A 24,122-nucleotide genomic window follows, 5' to 3' on the forward strand; every position below is an offset into this window, starting at 1 on the left:
ATGTTAAACGACAAATGCATATAGTCCCTGATGGACAGAACAATGCAAAATGACAAGATACAATTATTAGTAATAGCAAAATCATTGTATTATCTGAAGACATTATTGTCACTTTTTTTTTTACATATGGTTCTCACACCAACCTTATTCCTTAATCCTAACACAGTGATAACTTTGGATCATTACTGGCTAGCAGGGGCGGACCCACGTGGTCTTTAGGGGTTCACCCGAACGCCCTCGACAAAAAATTACATTCTTATTATAAGGTAAATTTTCTAAATTTATGTAGATATAATAAATTTGAACCTTCTCATGAACCAGAAGTAAGTTGTAGTGTAGTAGTAGATCTCTTTTTAGATTGGCCCACATGTCTATGATTCGAATCCCATTGTAGTCATTTTATTTAACCGATCTTTCACGTTTTTTGTTTTTTCTTTCAAAAAAAAGTAAATTTAAAGCCAAAAAAATTCAAACGTGCTAAAAGGTCTCTTATCACATAACTAACTTTTTTTACTTATAAACTATGTACTAGTACTTCCTTGGAATTGTATTTTGTTGACTTATTCACACATTTATTTTATTATTTTTCAAACCCCCTTAATGAAAATCTTAGATCCGTCTGGCTAGTACTACAGTATTAAATATCTATAATAATTGATATTTGTAGAGTATCTTTCTTCATTGCCATTTGGTAATTTTGACACATCATGTGGTGAGACGAATTCTAAATTTAAATTTGATAGTTCAACCTTTAGGTTTTTTTTTTATTGAACTCATTACGATTATGGATTCAAATTTCGATGATTTTTCATGTCCACACCCAGACATTCATATATATTTTGCGTTGAAAATGCTATGTTTAGTAAGATAAACTCATTGGTTACGTTGTGTTCGACCAATGTTGATGTTTTCATGGATGAGGGAATCTTACATACCATTGTCCATTGGCTCCTTGATGAATTGGGAACCTTGATATAATGGATGATCACTCAATGAATAGTTATAATCCCATAAAGTTTATTTTTTATTTCAATTTTTTTAATAAATTAAAGAAAGTGATTTTCTGAGATAAGTAATAACTATAAGATCATCAAAGAAATCAACTCCTCAATTTTGTGCTGCCTCAAGTCAAGAGGTTCGATCAAAGCTGGTTTATTAGCCATAGATATCGTAAGTACTTTTCGAATTTTCTTTGCAATATATGTTTAATTTAGCCATATAATTTATTGACATTTTGTGAAATATTAAACACCAAATTCCAAAATCTACTAAAAACTTGTTATTGATCCAAATTTTTTTTTTGAATTTTTTTTAAAATTTTAAAACTTACACTACGTTTGTATTTTATAAAAAAAAAAAAACTCATCTATTTATGACCCCAACTAATTTCTCTCTACCCTTTACGATTATTTAATTATTAATCTAAAAATACATATTTGTCGTGAAAAAATTATTCATGGAATATGAAAAGATTATATTTTAAAATAGCTACTTACTACCATTTTTTTTTATTAATGATAAATCTTCATATATTGATATATTCTATTTTATCCTGCATAACAAATGAGCTTGAGAGGACAAGAATTTGTCCGCAGAGGCAGCTCTATGTCTTTTAGGTGTCTGCGCTTCAGCCATATATATACACATCTGGATATTCTAGAAATTGGTACCAATATGTTTTTCCACTTTTCGCCGGTATCTCTTATTTGCAAAAATAATTTAAATACCTTACGAAAAATAGTTTTCTAGTTAATTACCCAATGTTGTCTCTTGAAGTGAAATTTAACTAATCTTTGTGCATATTAAGGAGTTATTTGGTTATCGGGATTAGAAAATTGTAATCCCGGTTTAATGACTAATTAAAAGAATAAGACTACAACCAAAAAGTGAATTGCACAATGAATTCGGGAATGTTACAGTATATATTAATCATTTGACCAATCCGTATATTTGTTGTGTATTACTAGTATATAGATATTTAATATAAAGTATATATTATTTATATACATTTTCTACATATTTTATAAAGTAAATGGAATGATTCAAGCCCACAATTAACCCATATAATATATAATAGTAGGATTAATTACAGAAATCCCACCTTTTAGTTTACTTATTACCATTATCCCCTATAAGGTTTACAAATCTCCAAAATCCCTCATTTTCACGCATTAGATTAGTGTATCTCGCGCATCAGATTAATGTATCAACGCATCAGATTAGTGTATCTCGCGCATCAGATTAGTGTATCATGTATAAAATGTACATCAGATTAGTGTATCATGTATAAAATGTAATGTATCTTACTTAACGATTAATGTATCTCGCGCATCAGATTAATGTATCAACACTTATATTATTGTATCCGTTTGAGGTATTTCTGTAATTATAAACTTTTAAGGGATAAATTGTAATTTTGCCTTAAAAGTATGTGATTTCTGTAATTTGCCCATAGTAGTATATGCCTAATTATGGAGATAAAGTAATGACTCAAAGTATCAACCAAAAGTCCATTTATTTATACAACTTTAACCAGACCAAGGACTAGTCACCTTTTTTAAATAAAACAAAATATGAGGTAGGAGATTACAAAAATCTATTTTTTATCGATAAAGTGAAAATCTAAATATCCAATTGAATTATAAAGATCTTTCGACTAATCGGTTATGCAACGTTGTTTAGAAAATTTTCGAAAAACTAACTCGTTTAATGTTAATGTTAATGTTATAAAATGAATAGCATCAATAGCAACGTAATTTGAATTATGATGAAACTTTAGAAGGGAAACCATCGGAAATCTAATATTTTCATGATCCAATATTTCACAAGATATTATTCCTTCGGAAATTTGTATATTTTTACTAGTCAATGAAATATATATTAAATTAAGATCAATTAAGGAATCAGAAGAAGGAAACACAAATTAAATCTTTCTTCGTCCTTCGACATGCTGAAAACTAAAGAAAATGAATATCCTGCTAAACATTCTACTTAATGAGAAGATAAATACAATGATACGTAGCAAATTTAATTAGGTGCAAAGAAAATTAATATCAGGGAAAAAAGAAACACACAAAAAAAGAGCTCTACAAAAAAAATTGCAACTCTTTTTTAGTCAGTAATTGTAGAAAGTAAGTCATATGATATAAGTACAAAAAAGAATAGAGATAAAAAATGAATAATCAAAAAAAAAAAGAATTAAAGGAAACGCCACCCAGTGCATAAAACATTTCGCGTTAACAAGTCTGAGCTCTGAGGAAAGAATATGATGTAGACAACCTACCATAATGCAAACATAAGTTGTTGCTTCCACTACTCAAATCCGTGACCTATAGTAAATAAAGACAACTTTACTGTTACTCTAAGACTTCCAAAAAGTAGAAGAATTAATTAAGGATTAAAATTCCTCAGGGATGCTTTGAAGCATAGGCATCCAAGAAGAATTATTTCTCAGCTTGATTTGATTGGCTTTTCTAATTAACTGCCTTGTCCTCATGAAATTCAAGCGTTGTTCCAAAGAAGAAGAAATTTGGCTTGATCTATTTTCATTCATATTATTATTACCATTTCCTAATGCTTCAACAATTTGCTTTAAATCTTCTTTTTTCACCACAATTTTCATCCTCACCACCTCCCCTTCATTTTCTTGACTTGAAAAATCTCTACTTTTATTAACTTTTGCAATTGCATCCAAAATATTGCTCATCATATTATTAGCTTTTTGGCTTCTTGTTCTTGAAATTTTTGATTCTGATGATTTTCTCCTTGGCCACACGCATCTATCTTCTCCAAATTTCACTTCCATTTTTGTGATGAATATGATTAAGTTGTGCAACTTATATATAACGTGACGATTTGATAGGAATAAACAGAAATATTCAAAAACGCGAAGTCGATAGAGTTTAATATTATGTTATATAAGTACAGCACATTCTGAGATATCCAAATGTATTTGACTTTGGAAATGATCATCGATCTGTCAAACGGGTACAAAGTCCATTACGTGTTATGCCAAATATTCTCAAACGCCAATAATGTGAATCATAAGATGCTACTCGTTGAAAATAATATTACTCCATTTGTTTCAATTTATTTGTTTGATTTTGATTTGGCACGGAGGTTTTTTACAGAATTTTTTTTTATATGATCTTAAGCTAAAGATTTTTTGAATTTTCATTGATAAAAAAACCTGCCAAAAGTTGTTTAAAAAAAGATCTTAAACTAAAGATATGTTGAATTTTTATTTTTATTTTTTTTCAAAAAAAAAAAGTTATGATATTTGTTGCAAAAAGAAGCTGAAGCACAGCTTAATTTGATGTTTAAATTAAACAAGTGTATGTAGAATACGAACAAAGTATGAATAATTGGATATCCCCTAATTTGACGGTTGTTAACCGAATTTACTGTATTTGGTGTTCACAATATACAAAAACGCAAATTCGTGACTTTTGATTAAAGATGAAGGATCCCAATCATTCCACTGCAACACCATGTAAGTTTAGTAATATGAATATATTAATCAAAGGGTAAAACAAAATTCAAGAAACCAATATGTTGTTGAACCAAAAAGAGAGAGAGAGTAGGACAAGTTATGAGAAAAATAAATATTATTGATGGGATGGGTTGTTATCCTAATTTGTTTGAATTAATAATGTAATTGTAAGCAAGGCCTCACATGCAAATCCTGATATGGCGGAGCAGCTACCAATTAATCATTACAGAAGAACGCGGCAGCCCGCCCTACCTTTTACTTAACTTGAACCGCTAAGTCTGTTATGAATAATATATGGTTCTCATAAACTACTCTTTTATACGAACTAATTCTCCTTAAGTTCTAATTTATTTAAATAATTTAAATTCGATATCGAATTTACAAAATTTTAGTAAAAGATTTTTAAATAGTGTGATTGTTATTTAAAAATATATAGAATGCACCAAAATAGATCAAAGTTTGGATTATATTCTATAGAGGAGTAGATGTAATTTTTTCATCTTTACGAGTTGGGTTTTTTCCACATGTATTTTTATTACGGAAAACGGCCTAAAGTATCCTTCATCCACCTATTGGCTCCACAATATCTTTATCATCCATCTTTGGGTCCAAAATTGAACATTTATTTAATCGCTTTAAATTTAAACTATTTAAATTATTATTTTTAAGTACGTGACGCTTAATTATTGGTTATAATTTAAGTAATTAATATAACTTATACACCCACTCATTACCCATCCATTACTAATTAAACCCGCCCCAAATTATAATTGTCCACCTATTAAACAAAACCCTTCACCCTTCTTTTCCAATGTTGTCTTCTTCCCAGTCAATTTCCTCCTAGGTTTATAAGATCAATTTTCTGCTTCAGTTGGCGATGGAAGAGGTTTATGCCCCGGAAATAGAGTCACCTTTGGTAGGGAACGCTTGGTCCAATTGGGGATGGAAGAGGTTTTTTTCCATATTGAAAAACTGCATGATAACAAGAGGAATATTCCTATATGAATTTGGTTTGAATGAAGGTTGGGACATCAGTTTTAAAAAAAGTTAGATCGACATATTTTTCAAGTTTAGCTAATCAACCTGTGGAAGTGTCTCATATCATAGAAGGACTTTAAACTCGCAAATGATAATCAATTGCTCTGTCCTTTACAGTTTCAAGTAGTCTGATAAATCTCCATATGTTGCATTATGTGGATCAGTGAATATTAGATATAGCTAATATATCAGGCAAACTAATTTTTTTTTTGAAGTTTAGGCATGAAAAAGAACTGATGCGTCCAAATCAAAATCTCTTATCCGGGGAGCTTGCGCGTGGTCTTCTTATAAACCTAGAAAGAAATTGACTGGGAAGAAGAAGACGTTGGAAAGGAAGGGTGAAGGGTTTTGTTTAATAGGTGGGAAATAATAATAATTTGGGTCGGATTCATTAATTGGGTCGGATTTAATTAGTAATGGATCGGTTTATAAATTATATAGATTAATTAAAGTATAATCAATAGTTGAGCGTCACGTATTTAAAAGAAAAATTAAATAGTTTAAATTTAAAATCGTTAAATAAGTGGTCAATTTTGGACCCAAAGATGGATGATAAAAGTATTTTGGAGCCAACAGGTGAATGAAGGGTAGTTTTGTACCATTTCCAATACTTCAAAGGTATTTTAGGGCCTTCACCATTTTTCCTATTCTGTTTTCTTTATTCCACAAATTACTACTTGGTAATTTTGATATATTGATTTATAAAAATATTACATAACTATCATACCAATTTAATGAGGTATAGTTTGATATTTTAAAGTTCAATATATACCATACCATGCATGTTCATGGAACAACCTGTTTCCGTCGTTAGGAAAAAGCCAATGGGGAAAGAATTTGGCCAGAAAACTTTTGAGTAATAACTTGAGAATTCTTAGCCTAGTCCAGATTTGGACGAAATATGAGTCAGTGAGGGCTAGGGAAATCTGGTAATGAATGAGAGATTTAATAATGAATTTGATTACATGAGTAGATAACTAAGACGTTAACCAACCCGTACGACTTTATGGAATCGAATTCAGGCGAGTAGAACTCCCGAAACTGATCTTAGCATGAATAAGTAGTTTTGAACGTCAAGAGTTGAATGTGTGTTGTGAAATGGGAATTTGAAACTCAAATTCTGAGGTTTTGTCCTAATGTAAGCCGCCAGGGCGGGGCCGCTGTGACGGGATGGGGAGCGCCGTAGTGGGCCAGTCACGAATTAAGTCGGGAAAAAATTCCAATTTCGTTATTTTTCTGCAAACTTCGTTCTTAAGAGTTAGGAGATGACCCCAGGCGATTTCTCGACAGTTTTTCACGACTTTTGGTGCTAAAGGTAAGGATTTTACTCCAATAATCCGTTTTTCGATTCGTAGAACTTAGTGGGTAATTATCATTGGGGGAGGGTTTTGACCTGAAGTTGATGGTGGGAAAAAGCCCTAGTTGCACCTTAGGATCATGGATTTTGTCTTGGGTTATGGGGTTTGTCATAATCCGGGTAAATTAGACCTTAATTGTTGATCCTTGCATTATTTGTATGTTTTTAGACCAAAAACAAGCAAAAAGATTCGGAAAGGGAAGATTCAATGCCTTAAGGAGATTCAAGCTTGGTTTCGAGGTAGGTGATGGTTTGATTACATATTTTTGTAATATATGTTGGTAATTGTTTCATTGTAATGCATGCATGTATGCAAATGAGGCACTATTGATCAAACCTAATGAAATGAGTATGACTGAACAATTGTACGCCATGAATCAACACTTGATTGTATTATTATAAGTATGTACATTATAAGTATGAATGTGATTGTGGTTGTGTTGATTGTACCGGGTGTCACGTTTTGACATATACATTGGATCGGGTGTCACGTCCCGACACACTAACAGTTTGGAATGACCATTGTATTATCTTATTTATTTGCTATTGAGAATGTGAAATTGTACATTGCTCATGAAATGATAATTGATTATATATATTATGTATATGTTTGGTTACTGTGTTGTGATTGCTGGTATGTATTTCGCTTACTGGAGTAGCCACGTGATCCTACTAGTATATTGTGGTTGTGTACTGATATTGCAGTTACTCGTTCTTTGTTGAGTACAAGACATCTTCAGGCGGCTATTGATAGACCTCAGTTAGGAGATTAGTGATCGAGACTGGATTTCAAGGGTGAGTCAGTTCTTTCAGGCTGCCACGTAGTCCTTCCTATTGTTTAGTCAATTTTCTTCGGACTTAGACTAATTAGATATTTCTTATGTTAGTTGGGGTTGTACCTCTTTTTCTTAGACTTGTTGCACTTTAGATGTTTTGGTACAATGACTTTCAGGTTCTAGGGATTAAACTTCCGCATTAGTTTTATTAGTTATTTATTTAAACCTTTGGAGTTTATGGGAACTCTATATAATTTTTGCATTTAAACCTGTTTCCGTATTTTTAAATGTTAGATTTTGGGTTAGTTTGCTTAGTTGGGCTGTAGTAATGGTTCTCCCATCGGAGGGTTGGTGTGGGTGTCAATCACGACGGTCTGGATCGTGACAGTTCATCTCTAAGTGATTGTTTGTAGTTTGATATGAAACATATTATTTATGTATTAATTTTCATACAACTATTACGATTTTTGATAGGACATAAAAAAATAAGTTATTTATGTATAAAACTAATATAATATTTGGTTGACAATTTAGAAATCAGCATAACTAATACATGTATAAGATACTCCCTCTGTCCCATTTTATGTGACACCATTTCCTTTTTGGTCAGTGCCAAAAAGAATGTCACATTTCCTTATATGGTAAGTATTTAAAGGTAACAATTCTTCTTTTACCCTTGTTGGTCCAACTTAATCTTAAAATAATACTCTAATACATTTATGAGGAGAGAGAAAAGTGAGTTTACTTTTTAAAAGGCAATTTGGTAAACATTTCAAAATCTTCATTTATTTCTTAAACTCCGTGTCCGGTCAAATATTGCCACATAAAATGAGATGGAGGGAGTAATAAACAATTAATTTCTACCTAACTTATACATTACTAATACAAAAAGAGTTACCAAACGACCCCTTGTCAATAATTAGAATTGGAAAAGGCTGGTCTCGTTTAAGAAGCATGCAGTAGTAACTAGTAATGTCTACAACTTATTATACCTCCACTACCCTCTTTCCTTTGGCTGTCATACTGCAAAATACTAGTATATATATGACTTATTTCTACCCTCACCCTCACCCTCACCCTCAAATCAAATATTGTGTTGTTTTCGCAACACAAATTTACAATATTACATAAGTTATGTGTCGTGCTTAAGGTTGTGTATCGATCGGTTTGATTCTGTTTTAAGTATTATCGGTTCGGTTTATCGATTTTCGGTTTTGAAATATGCTAAACCGATAATCAAACCAATAAGATATTTGTCATCGATTTTGGTCTTTAACGGTTTGATTTTTTATTTAATCAATAAGAAAATGATTTCAAAATAAATATATGATTTTGTCCAACAATTTAACGCGAAATAAAAAAGAGAGAAATCTAATTACTCATTGAGTGCAAAAATTCTCCTTAGTGTAGTAAAAGTATAGCAAATACTCACAATTCACAACCCTAGTCATTGTCTAACCCTTGCCGTCGTCGTTGCAACCCTAGACGTCGTCGTTCTTAGTTCTTTAGGTTTTTGATGTTGTGAACCTAAAGATTAAAGTAATACTAAAACCTAAAGGGTAAATGGAGAGAGCAAGTTAATTAAGTAATGTTAAATGTGTAGGGTCCTTATAGTTATAGTCTAATATAGTGATTATACTAATATTGTTTGTTTGATATTTATGTATGACTAAAAATTAAAATAGTAAATTATTATATTCTTAATGGGTTATCGGTTAACTCAATAACTCCAAACCACATAAATCCCACTAGTTTAGGTCTTAATTATTAAGATTCCCAATAGTTTCAAATATTACTTCATGTACCATATTTTATGCTTAGGATACATGAGTTTGAATCCATGAGATACATGTATCTGCCGAATTTTAAAATTGAGATACAAAATTTATTTATTAAAATTAATTGGTTGGAACTGATTTCCTTAATTAGAGGAGTAATTGAGGATTTCAAAATACATATTTCATTTTATTATTCTTTAAAATAGTAAATTCATTAATATTATTAATATAAGATAAAAACATGTATATCTTGGTAATGCAATTTGATTAATTTCAAAATATTACTCTTAAAATAATAAATTCATTAATTTGATGTATCTATTATCAATATATGATGTATCCAACAAACTAAACACTTAGATACATGAGTGTCCTGCAAGTACATTCATATGTATCATAGAAGTATCTAGCATTAATTTCATGTATTTGTTATAGGTATCTAGTATTGATTTTATGTATCTATCTATCTATCTATCTAGCTATATATATATATATATATATATATATATATATATATATATATATATATATATATATATATATAATATTAATTTCATGTATCTTTTATATGTATCTAGTATTAATTTGATGTATCAAGTATCAATTGCATATGTTATATCCAAAAACTCGTATCTCAAATACATAGTAAGCATATACATCTAATTATGTGTATTTAAATTTCATACGTTATATCCAAAAACATGTATCTCGAATACATAATAAGCATATACATTTAATTATGTGTATCTAAATATGAAATGTAGCTGAAACACATGAATTTAGGAACAAATCACGACTGTAGAGTATCTGTCGTATCATTAATATCATCGTGTTCTTAAAAATCATGTATCCGAAATTTAATGGTGGATACATATACATGATCAGACACCCCATTACTAAAAATACAACTCAGATCTTAATTAAGATTACTACTTATTGGATACACATGTTTCAAGGGTTATATCAAAGTAATATTGGTACTATCAAATCCATGCCACGATAACCAAAGAAAGCCTTAGAAGAACACCAGCAAACAAAAACTCTCTACAATACTCCCTTTGATCCTTTTGCGTTGTGGCATAACATAATCAAAACCAAGATCTATTTCTTTCGGAGACAAACAATCAAGACACACTCTGAATTAAAGTTTTCTCTGTAGCAGTTACTTTGATTTGATCTAGTTATAAATGAACAATACAAAATAATATTTGAGTTCAGGAGAATTTGTCGGCCATGTGGATGATATCTTGAGAAGAACAGAGTAGATTAGCTATTGTTGGAATGAAATTGTACGATGAAATTCTTGAATCATAAAGGAGGGGACATAATTGAGTGATAAATATGGGAGGGGATAATTAAGAGATAGTGGTTGATTTGGAGTGAAAGAGTTAATTAAACAGATAATTAATCAATCCTAGTTTTAAGGTATGTGGGTATCTAATAATCTAATTGTATCTTCAAATAATATATTAATATATAGTATAAAATATTAAAAGTGGTCATATATGCAATTGTTTGAAAGTAAAGATAATATTAGTATATATAGTAGTGATGCATGTCTAATAAGGTAGTTTATCCTATTAAAAAATCAATATCAAACCGATAACACAATAATTTATTTTTATAAAACCATTAAATAATTGTTAACCCAATAAATCAATAACAATAAACCAATAACACTTTTTCAGTTCGATTTATCGATCAATTCGGTTTTTACACACCCCTAAATTCGTGCTTTCAAAATATTTATGTCTAATCATAAATTCAATCTCTGGTAATAAAAAATAAATTTAATTTATTTAAAACAAAAAAATTAATCTATTTAAAGTTACAATTAAATGAATAAAAATATCCTGCTAACATTCTGTCAGAATCTGTTCATTCCATAATTTTTTATTTATATTGATTCTTGTTTTTAATGACACAACTTTAAAAGGATAGATGTAACGTGAAATGCTCTTATGCCCCTACATTCATCATTCGACTTGGGAATTGGGATTACTGACTTGTTGTGTCACCGTATAATTTTTTTTTTTTGGAACCCAAGGATAACTCACGGCCGTTATAATCACTGTCACAGCCTCTGCCCTTTGGGTGAGGCACTGGATAAACCTCTCATTGTGTAATAACCTACAAATTATACAGGGGATGTAAACCACACTAGGCAAATCCTATGCGACATGCTCGGCTCAGAAGACATTGAGGGGGGATCGATCCCGGGTCATTCGTGTGGATAACCACCCTCCAAACCAACTGAGTCATCCCGAAGGATGTCACCGTATAAGTTATAACGCCCAACTATTTACAAATATTATCAATTATATTTATATTTAATTTTTTATGTGTGCAAATATGAAATTTTAATTATTTTACTATTATCAATATATAATTATTCCGTATAGTTGCAGACAAAACATACACTATTATACGTTCACATCTCATTTAATTGATAATATGAGTTTTTTTTAACAGCTTGTAATACTGACAAGACATAATAGCTGTTATTCTTATTACTATTTCAAAACACAAAAATAACTACTACAATTCAATTTGACCATCAAGCCACTATGTTTGTTTCAATAAATTAAAATAAATGCTTTTCATGCAAATTTTGGTGATTAAAACTTAAACGTTGATTGTAATAAGAAATACTCCTATCTTGTTGATGATGTCTTCCCACTAATCCAAGTTTTTTCTGCCGAAATTGACTGGTACTTGTATTGACTATGCGCACAAACTGATTCAAACATATCCAGTCAAAATGAACGTTCATTCTATCATTTAAATTTTTTTTATATATAACTATATACATTGTGCATCCATCCAAATGTAACAGTAATTGGATTGACAAGTAGACCACTTTGCTTGTACGTTTATTTTCATGGGATTTCACGAGAGAGATGTAAATATATATGAAAGCTGGCACGTTTTGGAATTTTCCTTAAATTCACGAAGCACGACGTTAAGTTAAAAGTTGTGCCAACACCAACACTAACACCCCCGAAAAAAGGAAAGAGCACGAACACAAACGTATGATAAATATAATTCTTGTAAAATTATGTTCATAGATGGAGCAATAAAATATTTGACTGCGTTGAAGGATGATTAATTGAATATTCTAAGTCGAAAAACATTATATACATTAATTCAACGGTGCGTGAATTTCTATAGATATTTTTACATATTGAGGCAATGAACCCAGACACAGTAATTAATAATTCACTATTTAATTAATCAAAGTATATATGAATGAATCGATCACACTTAGCTTTACAATTAACAAGAGTAGATCGAGATTTGAAAATAGTTTAATAATTAAATTAACCCCGTCCAATACAAAATCGGAGGCACATGCCACCAATATTATAGTATTAACTTATTACTAGTTGATGAAAGTGAAATTAATATTACTCAACAAATATTCCAACTTTATGTAGCACATAAATACAAACAATATGGGCAAAAGAATGCGTCTAGTGCCTGCAAACGTTCATGCGTAACGTGCCCTTTTTATTTTATTAGCATTTTTAAAAAAATAAAGGTGATATTCGGGTACATTCAAAGAAAAAAGTATTCCGATCAAATCAGACTTTAATAAGTGGAAATATCAGACAATTCTCTTCATTAAAATTTAAATGGAAACAAACAAATGCTCTTTATATTTCAATATAAAATTAAATGATTTTTTGATGTTTCAAATATCTTAATTGTTTTCTAAACAAAAGTACTATTCTCTTTGATGAGTGAAGATTGATTAGCTAAAATGAAGAAAAAACTGAAAAGAAGCAAATGAATCAATATTGACTAATTTACTTTTGATTAATGTTTTAGTGAACTTTCTTAAAAGAATACACCACAGTCTAAAAAATCATTTATTTCAAAACCGAGGAAGTAACTCCTACCACAATACAAAAAGAAATCTATCTATTAATTATATGAGTAACCATTTGAATATGTGATTTCATCTTATAATTTTAAATCATGAGATGAAATTTCAAATTTTTTTAAAAAAATTGATTTGGAAATTTCACAATTATTCCACAAGTTTATATTTTATAAAAAAAACTCTTTATTAACTACATTTTTTTGCGATAATATCAAAGGTGTGATAAAATATTCACATAATATGAATATGATAACATAATTACAAACAATATTGACTATGTTCAATTTTATCAAAGAGTAATACATTTAAATTGATTTTCAATTTTACCTTTTTATTTTAATAAATATTGTGTTTTTAAAACTTTTTTTTGTGAATATATATTATATTTTGTTATGAACTTTTCTTTATTTTTGGTAAGATTGTATTAAAAATTTGTGATAATATTTATATTTTTCGTAACTTATGAGATTTTTATATTTATATAAAATTACAATTTAAAATCTAAATATTCAACAAAATTTTAATGTCACATCATATGATATGAACCAATGAGCCTAAGTAGATAGATTTAGTTAGACTTTTAGAGTGGGTGATATGAACCAACGAGCCTAAGTAGATAGATTTAGTTAGTCTTTTAGAGTGGGCTAGCGTTGTATTAATTTTAATTAATAAGACAGCTGCATGATGCTAAGTCTCTTAACTCATTTGAAGATATTTTTGTTTAAGATATAAATCTTCTCTCTAAAGCAATTTTTCTTAGAAAAAGCCTATTCTTTTTAAACAAACTGAAGAAAGAATAAAAAAGGTAAAATAGTTGATCGAAACCTTTCAGATTTTAAGTGAAACAAAAAATCAACTTATAAAATTTTGATTCCTAAGTTTGAACCCACTTTGTTTTGTGGACCCCAGATTCAGCAATTTCAGAATCATATTCAAATTTCCATATTGATCTGGAAGTCTCCGTCCACTCGACATCTCGCAATCTAAAAACTATAGACAGCTGCACTTGACCCACACTATAGCCATGATCGAGTTTCTCAAAAAGATACTTTCTCCGTTTCACAAAGAATGACCTAGTTTAATTTGATATGGAGTTTAAAAAAATAAAGAAGATTTTTGAATTTTGTGATTTTAAATTAAAGTTATATCAAATATACAAAATTACCCTTTAATTTTATGGCCTTAAATATGTCACGTGAAAAGCTAAAATTAAAATATTATCAAAAAAAAAAATTATTTTTTTTTTTAAACACAAAAGGAGGACTTTCTTTTTGAAACGGAGGAGAGGAAGTAATATGTACGCAATGTCTCTTATTACTTCATATCGATAATTTGTAAAAATATTGTTTTTGATGAATCATATTTGGCGTGGAAGGACCACAAGCTAGAGGGAATAATGAAAAAGTAGATCATACAGCTAACAACATCACATGCGATGTCCTGTCAAATAATTAAGTGCCACAGAAGTTCCAAAACATACGACAACAATCTGATCAGAGACTAAGAAAAAAATGTCTGATCAAATCCACGCATCAACAGAAAGCGTAATAATTGATTAGTAATTAAGTCAAGTGATTAACAAATAAAGATGGTTCTTTTTCTAGTTTATAGATTGAAACAAGAACAAAAAGAGATAGATCGAAACTACAAGTAACAAAGGAAAATAACAACAATTCGTTCGATAAGAAAACAAAAACTAAAATGGAAGGAAGGGACAACAGAGTGAAATTAACCTCCATGGTCAATCTCTAGAGCAATAATTTGGATTTGGGTTTTTACTCTGCTGCAGGCTTTCTACAGAGAATCATATGCATTGGAGAGAAAATGCCCTTTTCACCACCTTGAGCTAAATAATCAGCAGTCACGAACAGCATCTCGTGAACATCAACCGTTCCTTTTGGTGCAATTCCAAGAAATGCAAGAATTGTGACCAAAATGTGATTTCTCCAGTAGGCCATTCTCCCCATTTTCAGCCTTGTCCACCATGGATGTGATGGGGGCTTTGCTAAATCCTTCTCTTTCACCACTTCAAAACCAACTTTCTTAGCAACTTGAGCAATATCCTTGTAGGTTCTCAGCCCTGGCAGAGCATCACCCCTTTCAATCCCATGGATAATCTCTACATGTTCCGGGTCTTCGGCTTTGTACAATTCCGTTGTAACCCATTCATAAGAAATGTACAGGGATCCAGGTTTTAACACCCGGTAGATCTCCTGGTACACTTCTTCAAGGTTAGGAGCATGGCATGTAGCTTCAATTGAATAAACTCCGTCAAAACTGTTGTCTGCAAAAGGCATTTGCAGGAAATTCCCACAAACAACTTCGCAAAGTGAATCGAGCCCTGCTTTTTTGTTGTGCATCCTGGCTCGTTTCACCTGATACTCATTAATGGTGATTCCAACCACATTAGCTTTAGAATGGGCCGCAATAGCCCGCATCGGCCCGCCCACACCACAACCAGCATCCAGAATGCGGGACCCGGGCTTCACACCTAATAGATCGACGGCCATTTCCTCGTGAATACGAGTAGCCTCACGGTTAGATTTACCAGGGAGAGAAGGGGAAAAGTGAAAAGACTGACCCCAACCCCATTCGTAAATATCAGTAACGAGATTATAGAAAGTATCTACGAATACAGGGACTTTTTCGGCGGTTTCGATTTCCTTAGGGCTTCGGAAGAAAGACCAGTACTGTTTATAGTTGTCTTGGACATTCTCTTTATCGATGGAGCCGCCGGTAAGTTGGACGGCCCGTTTACCCTTAACCTCGGCGGAGCCAAAAAAGCAAACGAACCAGTAAAGTCCGCCGGCGGCGAGAAGAGCGGCGGTACAAATGAGAGTGAGAGAATCCATTGGGATGGGGTGGGGGAAGCGAAAAGAAGAAAAGTGAGAGAGCAAAGTGGAGCGTATTAAAGGAGTGGCCTCTTTTTATGGAAACAATGTGCGGAGTTTCATACACAAACAAGTACTCCCTCCGTTTAAAAAAAAAACCCTCCTGTCCTTTTTAGTCTGTTTAAAAAAAAAATTACCTTTTCCCTTTTGGTAATTTTTTAATTTCAGCTTTCTATGTGATATGTTTAAAGCCATAAAATTAAAGGGGAATTTAATACATTTGACATAACTATGATTTAGGATCACACGATTTAAAAATCTTTTTCATTTTTTAAATTTTATGTCAAGTCAAATCATATCACTCAAAAACAGAAGGAGTAATATTTCTTTCTATTATTTTCTAGATCTCTCTCTTCTTCGTTTTTTTGACTATGCATTTGACCATTATTTTTGAAAAAAATATGATCACATTTTAAAAGTACTCATAATTTTTCACATAACATGTTCATTATAATAATATAAATTGATGAACACTTTAAATAGTTTTTGAAACTTATTGATATAAATTATATTTCTTTTTTTAAAATAAATATTTTTTTAATAAGGGAAAAGGGTCAAATATGCCCCTAAATTATTAGAAAAGGTCTAAATATATCCTCCGTTTAAAGTTTGGCTCACTCATGCTATCACCGTCCAACTTTTCGCATAGATATGCCCTTATGGACGTTAGTTGGTCTGCTGGACATATCCAACTCATTTTCCATTTCTTTAAATGCCACATGGAATTGTCATGTCATTTTAACCTTACAACATGACATTTATATGAAAATGAAAAGGGATCAATTATGCCACTAAAAAATTCGGACCCATAAACACCTAATCCGACCCATAAATCAACCCCCCTTTTAAATAAACTATCTGACCCGTTTTCAACAATTTTATTTAATTTTTATTTTTTTCGATAAATCCCGAAAATGAGTAATTGATTAATAAAAAATAGGAAAATATGAAAAAATATATATATAATTAACGTCAAAAATTACAAATAAATATAGTAATTTTAAATTCAACTATTTCAATAATTTTTAAAAAAAATTTCAGTAAATCCCGAAAATGAGCAATTTATTAATAAAAAATATGAAAAGTATGAAAAAAATATAAAATTAACGCTAAAAATTCACAAATAAATATAGTAACCTTAAATTCAACAATTTTTTTTAATTTTTATTTTTTTTGGGTAATCCCGAATTGAGTAATTTATTAATAAAAAAGGAAAATATATTGAAAAAATATATAAAATTTACGCCAAAAATTCACAAATTAATATAGTAACCTTAAATTCAACAATTTTTTTATTTTTAAATTTTTTTGGTAAATCTCGAATATGAGTAATTGATTAATAAAAATTAGGAAAAATATGAAAAAAATATAAAATTCACAAATAAATAGAGTAACCTTAAATTCAACAATTTCAACGTTTTCTTTAATTTTTTATTTTTTTATTAATCAATTACTCATTTTCGAGATTTACCGGAAAATAATGAAATTAAAAAAATTTGTTGAAATTATTGAATTTAAGGTTACTCTATTTATTTGTGAATTTTTGGCGTAAATTTTATATTTTTTTCATATTTTTTTTCCATTTTTTTTATTAATCAATTACTCATTTTCGAGATTTATCGAAAAAAAAATTTAAAAAAATTTGTTGAAATATTGAATTTAAGGTTACAATATTTATTTATGAATTTTTTACCTTAATTTTATATTTTTTAATATTTTCTTATTTTTTATTAATCAATTACTCCTTTTCGTAATTTACCTAAAAAAATAATTTTTTTAACAAAATTGTTGAAAACGGATCGGGTGGTTTATTTAAAAGAGGGGTTGATTTATGGGTCGGATTAGGTGTTTATGGATCCGAATTTTTTAGGGGAATAATTGATCCCTTTCTATTTTCATATAAATGTCATGTGGTAAGGTCAAAATGACATGGCAATTCCATGTTGCATTTAAAGAAATGGAAAATGAGCTGGATATGTCCAGCCGACCAACTAATGCCCATAAGGGCATATCTATGCGAAAAGTTGGACGACGAGGGCATGAGTGAGCCAAACTTTAAACGGAGGGTATAACTAAACCTTTTCGAACAGTTTAGGGGTATATTTGACCCTTTTCCCTTATTAGAAAAATATTGTTTTTTTTAAAAAAGAGATATAATTTTTATCAATAATTTTCAAAATCTATTGAAAGTGCTCATAAATTTATATTATTATAATGAATATGTTATGTGAAAAATTATGACAGTAAACATAACTAATAGAAATCTATAAAAAGAGAGGCAAAAACAAAAATGAAATACCATTGATTTGTATACAAAAACTATTATTACAACTTATAATTTATACAAACTATTATTACAATTTATAATTGAAACTAACTTCGGAGAGTAATCTCATATATATATATATATAATCATATATATTTATACAGAAAACTCATAGTAAAATTCTACTCAACATTATTATGTTTTTTTCTAATATTTTCAAATTTTGATTTTTTCATAATTTATGTCAAATAAGAGTAAAATTAATAAAACAATATCTCAATTTTGTTAAAAAGGAGAAAAGGACACCACGCGCGTCCCTTTAAAACGGAGGAAAAACAATGTTTATATTTAAGACAGTTTGATACAATTTTAATACAATTCTATGCTTTTCGTTTTCGAGTTAATATCTCAAAAGGTCACTCAACTTGGAGAATTTATCTAACAAAGTCATTAAACTTTGTTTTGTATTAATTAAATCACTCAACTGAGACATTTATATCAATAAAATTACTCACCTAAATTTATTATTAAAATAATTAAATTTGGCATGATAAAATAAATTATTTTATTATATCATGTTCATTATTAAAATAATAAGTACATAAACCAGAACTCTTATTATTTAAATAAATTATTTTTATCACATATTCATTATTAAAAAATAAAGAAATGGCTCAACTCTACATATTTTTAATCGCTCTACAACTCTCATTTCTAAGATTAAAAATTAGTAAAAATTATGCAAACCACATAGTGTTAAACAGAAATTACCTCCTATTCCTACTCTTTCACAAATTACAAAAATATCATTTTTTTAATAAGTATCGGATACATCATTACGTTGTGTGGTACATTATATTTGATGTATGATTATCGGTTTGTTGTGTGAGGTAAAGGATTAGAAACTGAAAATTTAATTACATCCCCCCAATTACGCTATCGTTATTAAGTCCCTCAAAATATGGCTAAATTTATTTGTTTCAAACATTCAGTTTCAGTCTATATGAAACACTAAAATAATTAGAAAATACAAATTTTGAATTGTTTATCTCTGTTCATCCAAAAAAAAGCTTGAGAAATGTGGTGCATAATTTTTCAGTCACAAAATTTCATTAATGTAATTATTATCATACTTATCAGATACAAAAATGTCATTATTATCACACGTATCAGATACATAATTTTCTGAAGTCCTAACTGAACTAAACATAAACATGTTCAATATTTTTTAAACCTCAAAACTCTTCCAAAATCAAAACTATATTATTATAAGGGCAATAAATACTCCAAAACACTAATTAATATATCTTAAAAAATAAAAAGCATTGCATATATTTGTGAATAGTAACATAGAAAACTAACTAGCCTACATTAACAAGTTCATTTTTTGCTACTGGGTTTAAGACACTCTTCAGCCTTGGAGGGTTATCATTGTCACTAACATATCCAGCATTGGCCTTGTCGAGACCATACTTCCATAACAGCGTTGCATATCTTTTGCGAAGATAATCACTTCGAAAACTATCATATGACATGTCGATTTCGTCACTTAATAATTCAGCAAATGCAGCTACGAACATTCCGCAATCACTAAAAAAAAAGATTAACATAATGATGTTGATACTTAATAGAAACAATAAGCTTACAGATGATACATAAGAATGTAAAAGTGTACTTGATACATAATTCTAACTGCAGATTATAAATATGATGTTGATACTTAATAGATAGAAACAATAAGCTTTCAGATGATACATATGAAGGTAAAATTGTACTTGAAACATAATTCTAACTACAGATTATAAATATGATGTTGATACTTAATAGAAACAATATCCTTTCAGATGATACATAAGAATGTAAAATTGTACTTGATACATAATACTAACTACAGATTATGAATTAGTCAACTTGATACTTAATAGAAACAATAAGCTTTTAGATGATACATAAGAATGTTAAATTGTACTTGATACGTAATACTAACTACAAATTATGAATTAGTCAACCTGATACTTAATAGAAACAATCATCTTTCAGATGATACATAAAAATGTAAAATTGTACTTGATACATAATACTAACTACAGATTATGAATTAGTCAACTTGATACTTAATAGAAACAATAAGCCAAATTATGAAACATTATGTTGTTCTGCAACATATATACATGTAATCCTCTAATTTGAACTTTAAACTTTCATACACTTTTGAGAACAAAAAAATGGCCAATAATGCCTTTCCAGGTAAAATGAATTAATGACACACAAAACAACCATTTGATAAATTAATAATAAATATCAACAGTTCTATCTCATTATTTGAATTTTAACTTTTTGATACACTAGTCGTAATAAATAAACAAATATATCAAAAATTAGGGTTTTGTGTAACAAATGAAGAATTTAATCAATATACATAATAATTTTTAATTAACAATAATGTATCTACTATTACACAAAACTCATTACATGTTAATACAGAAAATTACAAAAAAAAGAAAAAAAAAATTAAAATACATACCGTTGGTAGTGCAGATCTGAATATGGCAAGGGTGATCTTTCTACCCCTTTTCTTGGGCGTTTTTGCATGTGCCTCCTTTTTAGTTTTTGACTATTTGGGTAATCCCCATACTAAAAGACGGATGATCCATGAATTAAACGGAAAAAAAAAAAGTTGAAGATGAAGAGACTACCTATTTCAAATTTTGAAATTGGTTGAATGGAGTGCGAAATAGTTTGAAACTCAAACTTGGAATATGAATCTGTTGAGAAGATGGAGGAGAATTTTTTTTGGAAGGGAAGGGTTCGTGAACAGTTAAGTGGGAGAAATTAGAGGAGAGTAAATTTAGGGGTGGTAACTAATGGTTTGGAATTTTTAATAATAATATATTTACTGTAGTTTAGTTTTTGGAAAAATAGGAATTTTTGAAATTTTTTAAAATAGTAGGGAGTTATTGTGAATACATTAACTAAGGTCGTGTATTCTAGTTATTTTTCCTAAAAAGTAAAACCCCACCACCTCAACTTTGTTTGTTTCCATTTATTTTTTTTAATTATACCTATTATATTACTACTTATGCATTTTATATGCTTTTTTTATCTGCATTCTGCACCGACGTCAAACTGCGGTAGGGATTATTTCATTTTTCTGTTTGCGTTTTCTCATATATGCAAATGAAAAAAAAAACTACTGCAATAACAATCCACATGCATAGTTGTGGTTTCAACTTTCATGTGAGTTTTGACTGAAAACCTCAATGTGTAAATTAGTGAGGTTCGGGATAAATTTCGATTGATCCTCAATGTGAATGTTGGAATCGATGGTTTTTTATTATTTTAATAATGAATGTGACATAAAAAAATAATTTATTTTGTCATGTTAAATTGATTTAAATAATAAAATTTAGTTAAGTGATTTTATTGATACAAATATCTAAGTTAGTGATTTTATTGATACAAACAACTAAGTTGACTGATTTTATTGATACAAAACAAAATTTAATTACTTTACAAGATAATTTCTCAAAATTGAGTGAAATTTTAAGATATTAACTCTCCGTTTTCTCTTTTCCTTTGGTGTCTTTCTTCCTCTTTCCGTTTTGTGTTTGTGTCTAGGTGCTGGGTATTGTTTTTCTTTTTGGTTTTTGTTTAAGAGTTGTACGGACTCTTCTTTTGTTTTTATTAATAAACTAAGGGCCCTTGGCCCTCTTTAAATTAAAATAAAATAAAATAAAATAGTATAAGTATTATATGTGAATTTTAAATATTTCGGTTCTATTTAAATTAATTTACATTGTTAGAAATGTATTATAGGGAATAATAACTTTCGAATTTATAGTAATGTATAATATCAAATTTGAATTGTATTATAACTATTGTTTATATTTATATACAATTTTAATACAGATTTCAGAGCTCTTTTTCGTAATCACCACCATCAGACCATCGATTATTTATATTTATACAGTCTTGATATGATTTTAATAAAAAATTTAAGAACTCACCTAATACATAATTTTAATATAGATTTATATCAAATGGTTATTAAAGCTAAAATTATGTCATATATGATAATAAAAATAAAGTAACACTTACAAGTGTAATTAATCAAATAAATTATATTATTTATATAAATAATCGTATTATTTAGTATCCGTTTGTAAAAGTTTTGAGAGTATTTTTTATGACATTTAATATTTATAAATAAAATGAAATATCTCAAGTCTAGTGGGATTTTCAATTTTTGCACTTATCCTATAAGGATTACTCTATTTGTTGTACTTTTTAATGGAAAATTCAAAGTGGAGATGGCTCCATATCGAAATGGGTGACAGCTTGTTGATGTGGAGAGGTAAGTGTTCTCTCAACCCAACTTGTCGATTGTGAAATTTTGATTTACCATTTTCCAACATTATTTAGGCAAGAAATATTCTATGCCATATTTTAGCTTTTGTATATTTTGAAACAAAATTCATAAATTAAATTAATAAAATACATTAGAAATTAAAATTTGAATATTTAAAAAATTATTTAAGAAGTTTTATAAATTATAATTCTTTTCATATCAATAATATCATGAAAAAGTACAATTTAAAATAATAGTCATCAAAGTTCAAGTAGTTGAAAATCTAGAGAAGCAAATATCGAGAAATATTTTGACAGGGAAGGAATATGAAAGCGAGTAAATATAAGCTGTTACAGTTTTTGTAATATAGTTTTTTTTTATCAAATACTAATTTTTCAAATAAAGTGAATAATTATGTGTACAGATAAGTATTTAAAATTTACAGAGATTATTCTTTTTGTTCCAATTTATGTAATATATTTTTAAAAAAAGATATTTTGATAACTATTTTATAACACTATCTCCATTTTATCGTTATTGAATCTCAATCAACATTTTATAAGAAGAAAAATCAATTAAAAGTAAACACTAACAGGCAATTTGGTAAACAAACCAAAAAAATTTCTTGTTTCTAAATTTCATATTAGATTAAACCGTCCCACAAAAATTGAAGATGAAATACCTACAAGGAGGATATGACAATTATTTTGTGAGAAAATAAATATTCTCCCGATTTCAATTTATGTGGCATATTTTGAATTTTGAGATTTAAATAAATTTATCTTTAACCGTAATTTTCATATATCTTTTAAATATTTTGAATTATTAACTATAATAATTTATAGTATTTTTTTACATAATTTACAAATATATAAATTTCATTTAAAAAAATATGAAGATCACATGCATAAAATTTTGGTCAAACTTACACTGTTTGACTTTTGAAAAATGAAAAGTGTTATATAAATTTAAACAGAAAAAGAGAAATTACTCCCTTTGGCCAACTATACTATTTTGGGATGTCTAACAATACTAGTCCACTTTATAAAATCAATGAATAATTAATAAAATTACCTTTTTAATTATAGTTTTTAAGAAATGTGCAAAGTCAATAGTAAACAAATATTGTTGGACGGTGAGAATAATAAATTATGTTCGAATATTCGACGGAAAGACAAATATGTGATCTGTCTTTATAAAATGTAAGATTGACAACTGTTAATATACTTTGTTAACTTTTTTCAAGCAAAATTATAAAGTAGATCCACTATCTTTTTGTTTTTACTTTTT

The 24,122-nt window shown here is 28.9% G+C and overlaps 1 protein-coding gene across 1 annotated transcript; it reads right to left on the bottom strand.

Moving 5' to 3' along the window:
- Positions 1 to 14,902: 14,902 nt before the first annotated feature.
- On the bottom strand, positions 14,903 to 16,277 carry LOC125816611 (24-methylenesterol C-methyltransferase 2-like). The gene has a single exon (XM_049496224.1). It carries the CDS (start codon positions 16,177 to 16,179, stop codon positions 15,103 to 15,105), a length of 1,077 nt encoding a protein of 358 aa, XP_049352181.1. The 5' UTR covers positions 16,180 to 16,277; the 3' UTR covers positions 14,903 to 15,102.
- Between the last annotated feature and the right edge of the window lie 7,845 nt (positions 16,278 to 24,122).

This window comes from Solanum verrucosum, unplaced genomic scaffold (assembly GCF_900185275.1).
Source record: "Solanum verrucosum unplaced genomic scaffold, falcon-dt-bn FXZP01000261.1, whole genome shotgun sequence".
Classification (NCBI taxonomy): Eukaryota; Viridiplantae; Streptophyta; class Magnoliopsida; order Solanales; family Solanaceae; genus Solanum; species Solanum verrucosum.

What these genes read in the sequence shown, in the direction of transcription:
- LOC125816611 (XM_049496224.1), bottom strand. Translation starts at nt 16,179, where the DNA reads ATGGATTCTCTCACTCTCATTTGTACCGCCGCTCTTCTCGCCGCCGGC.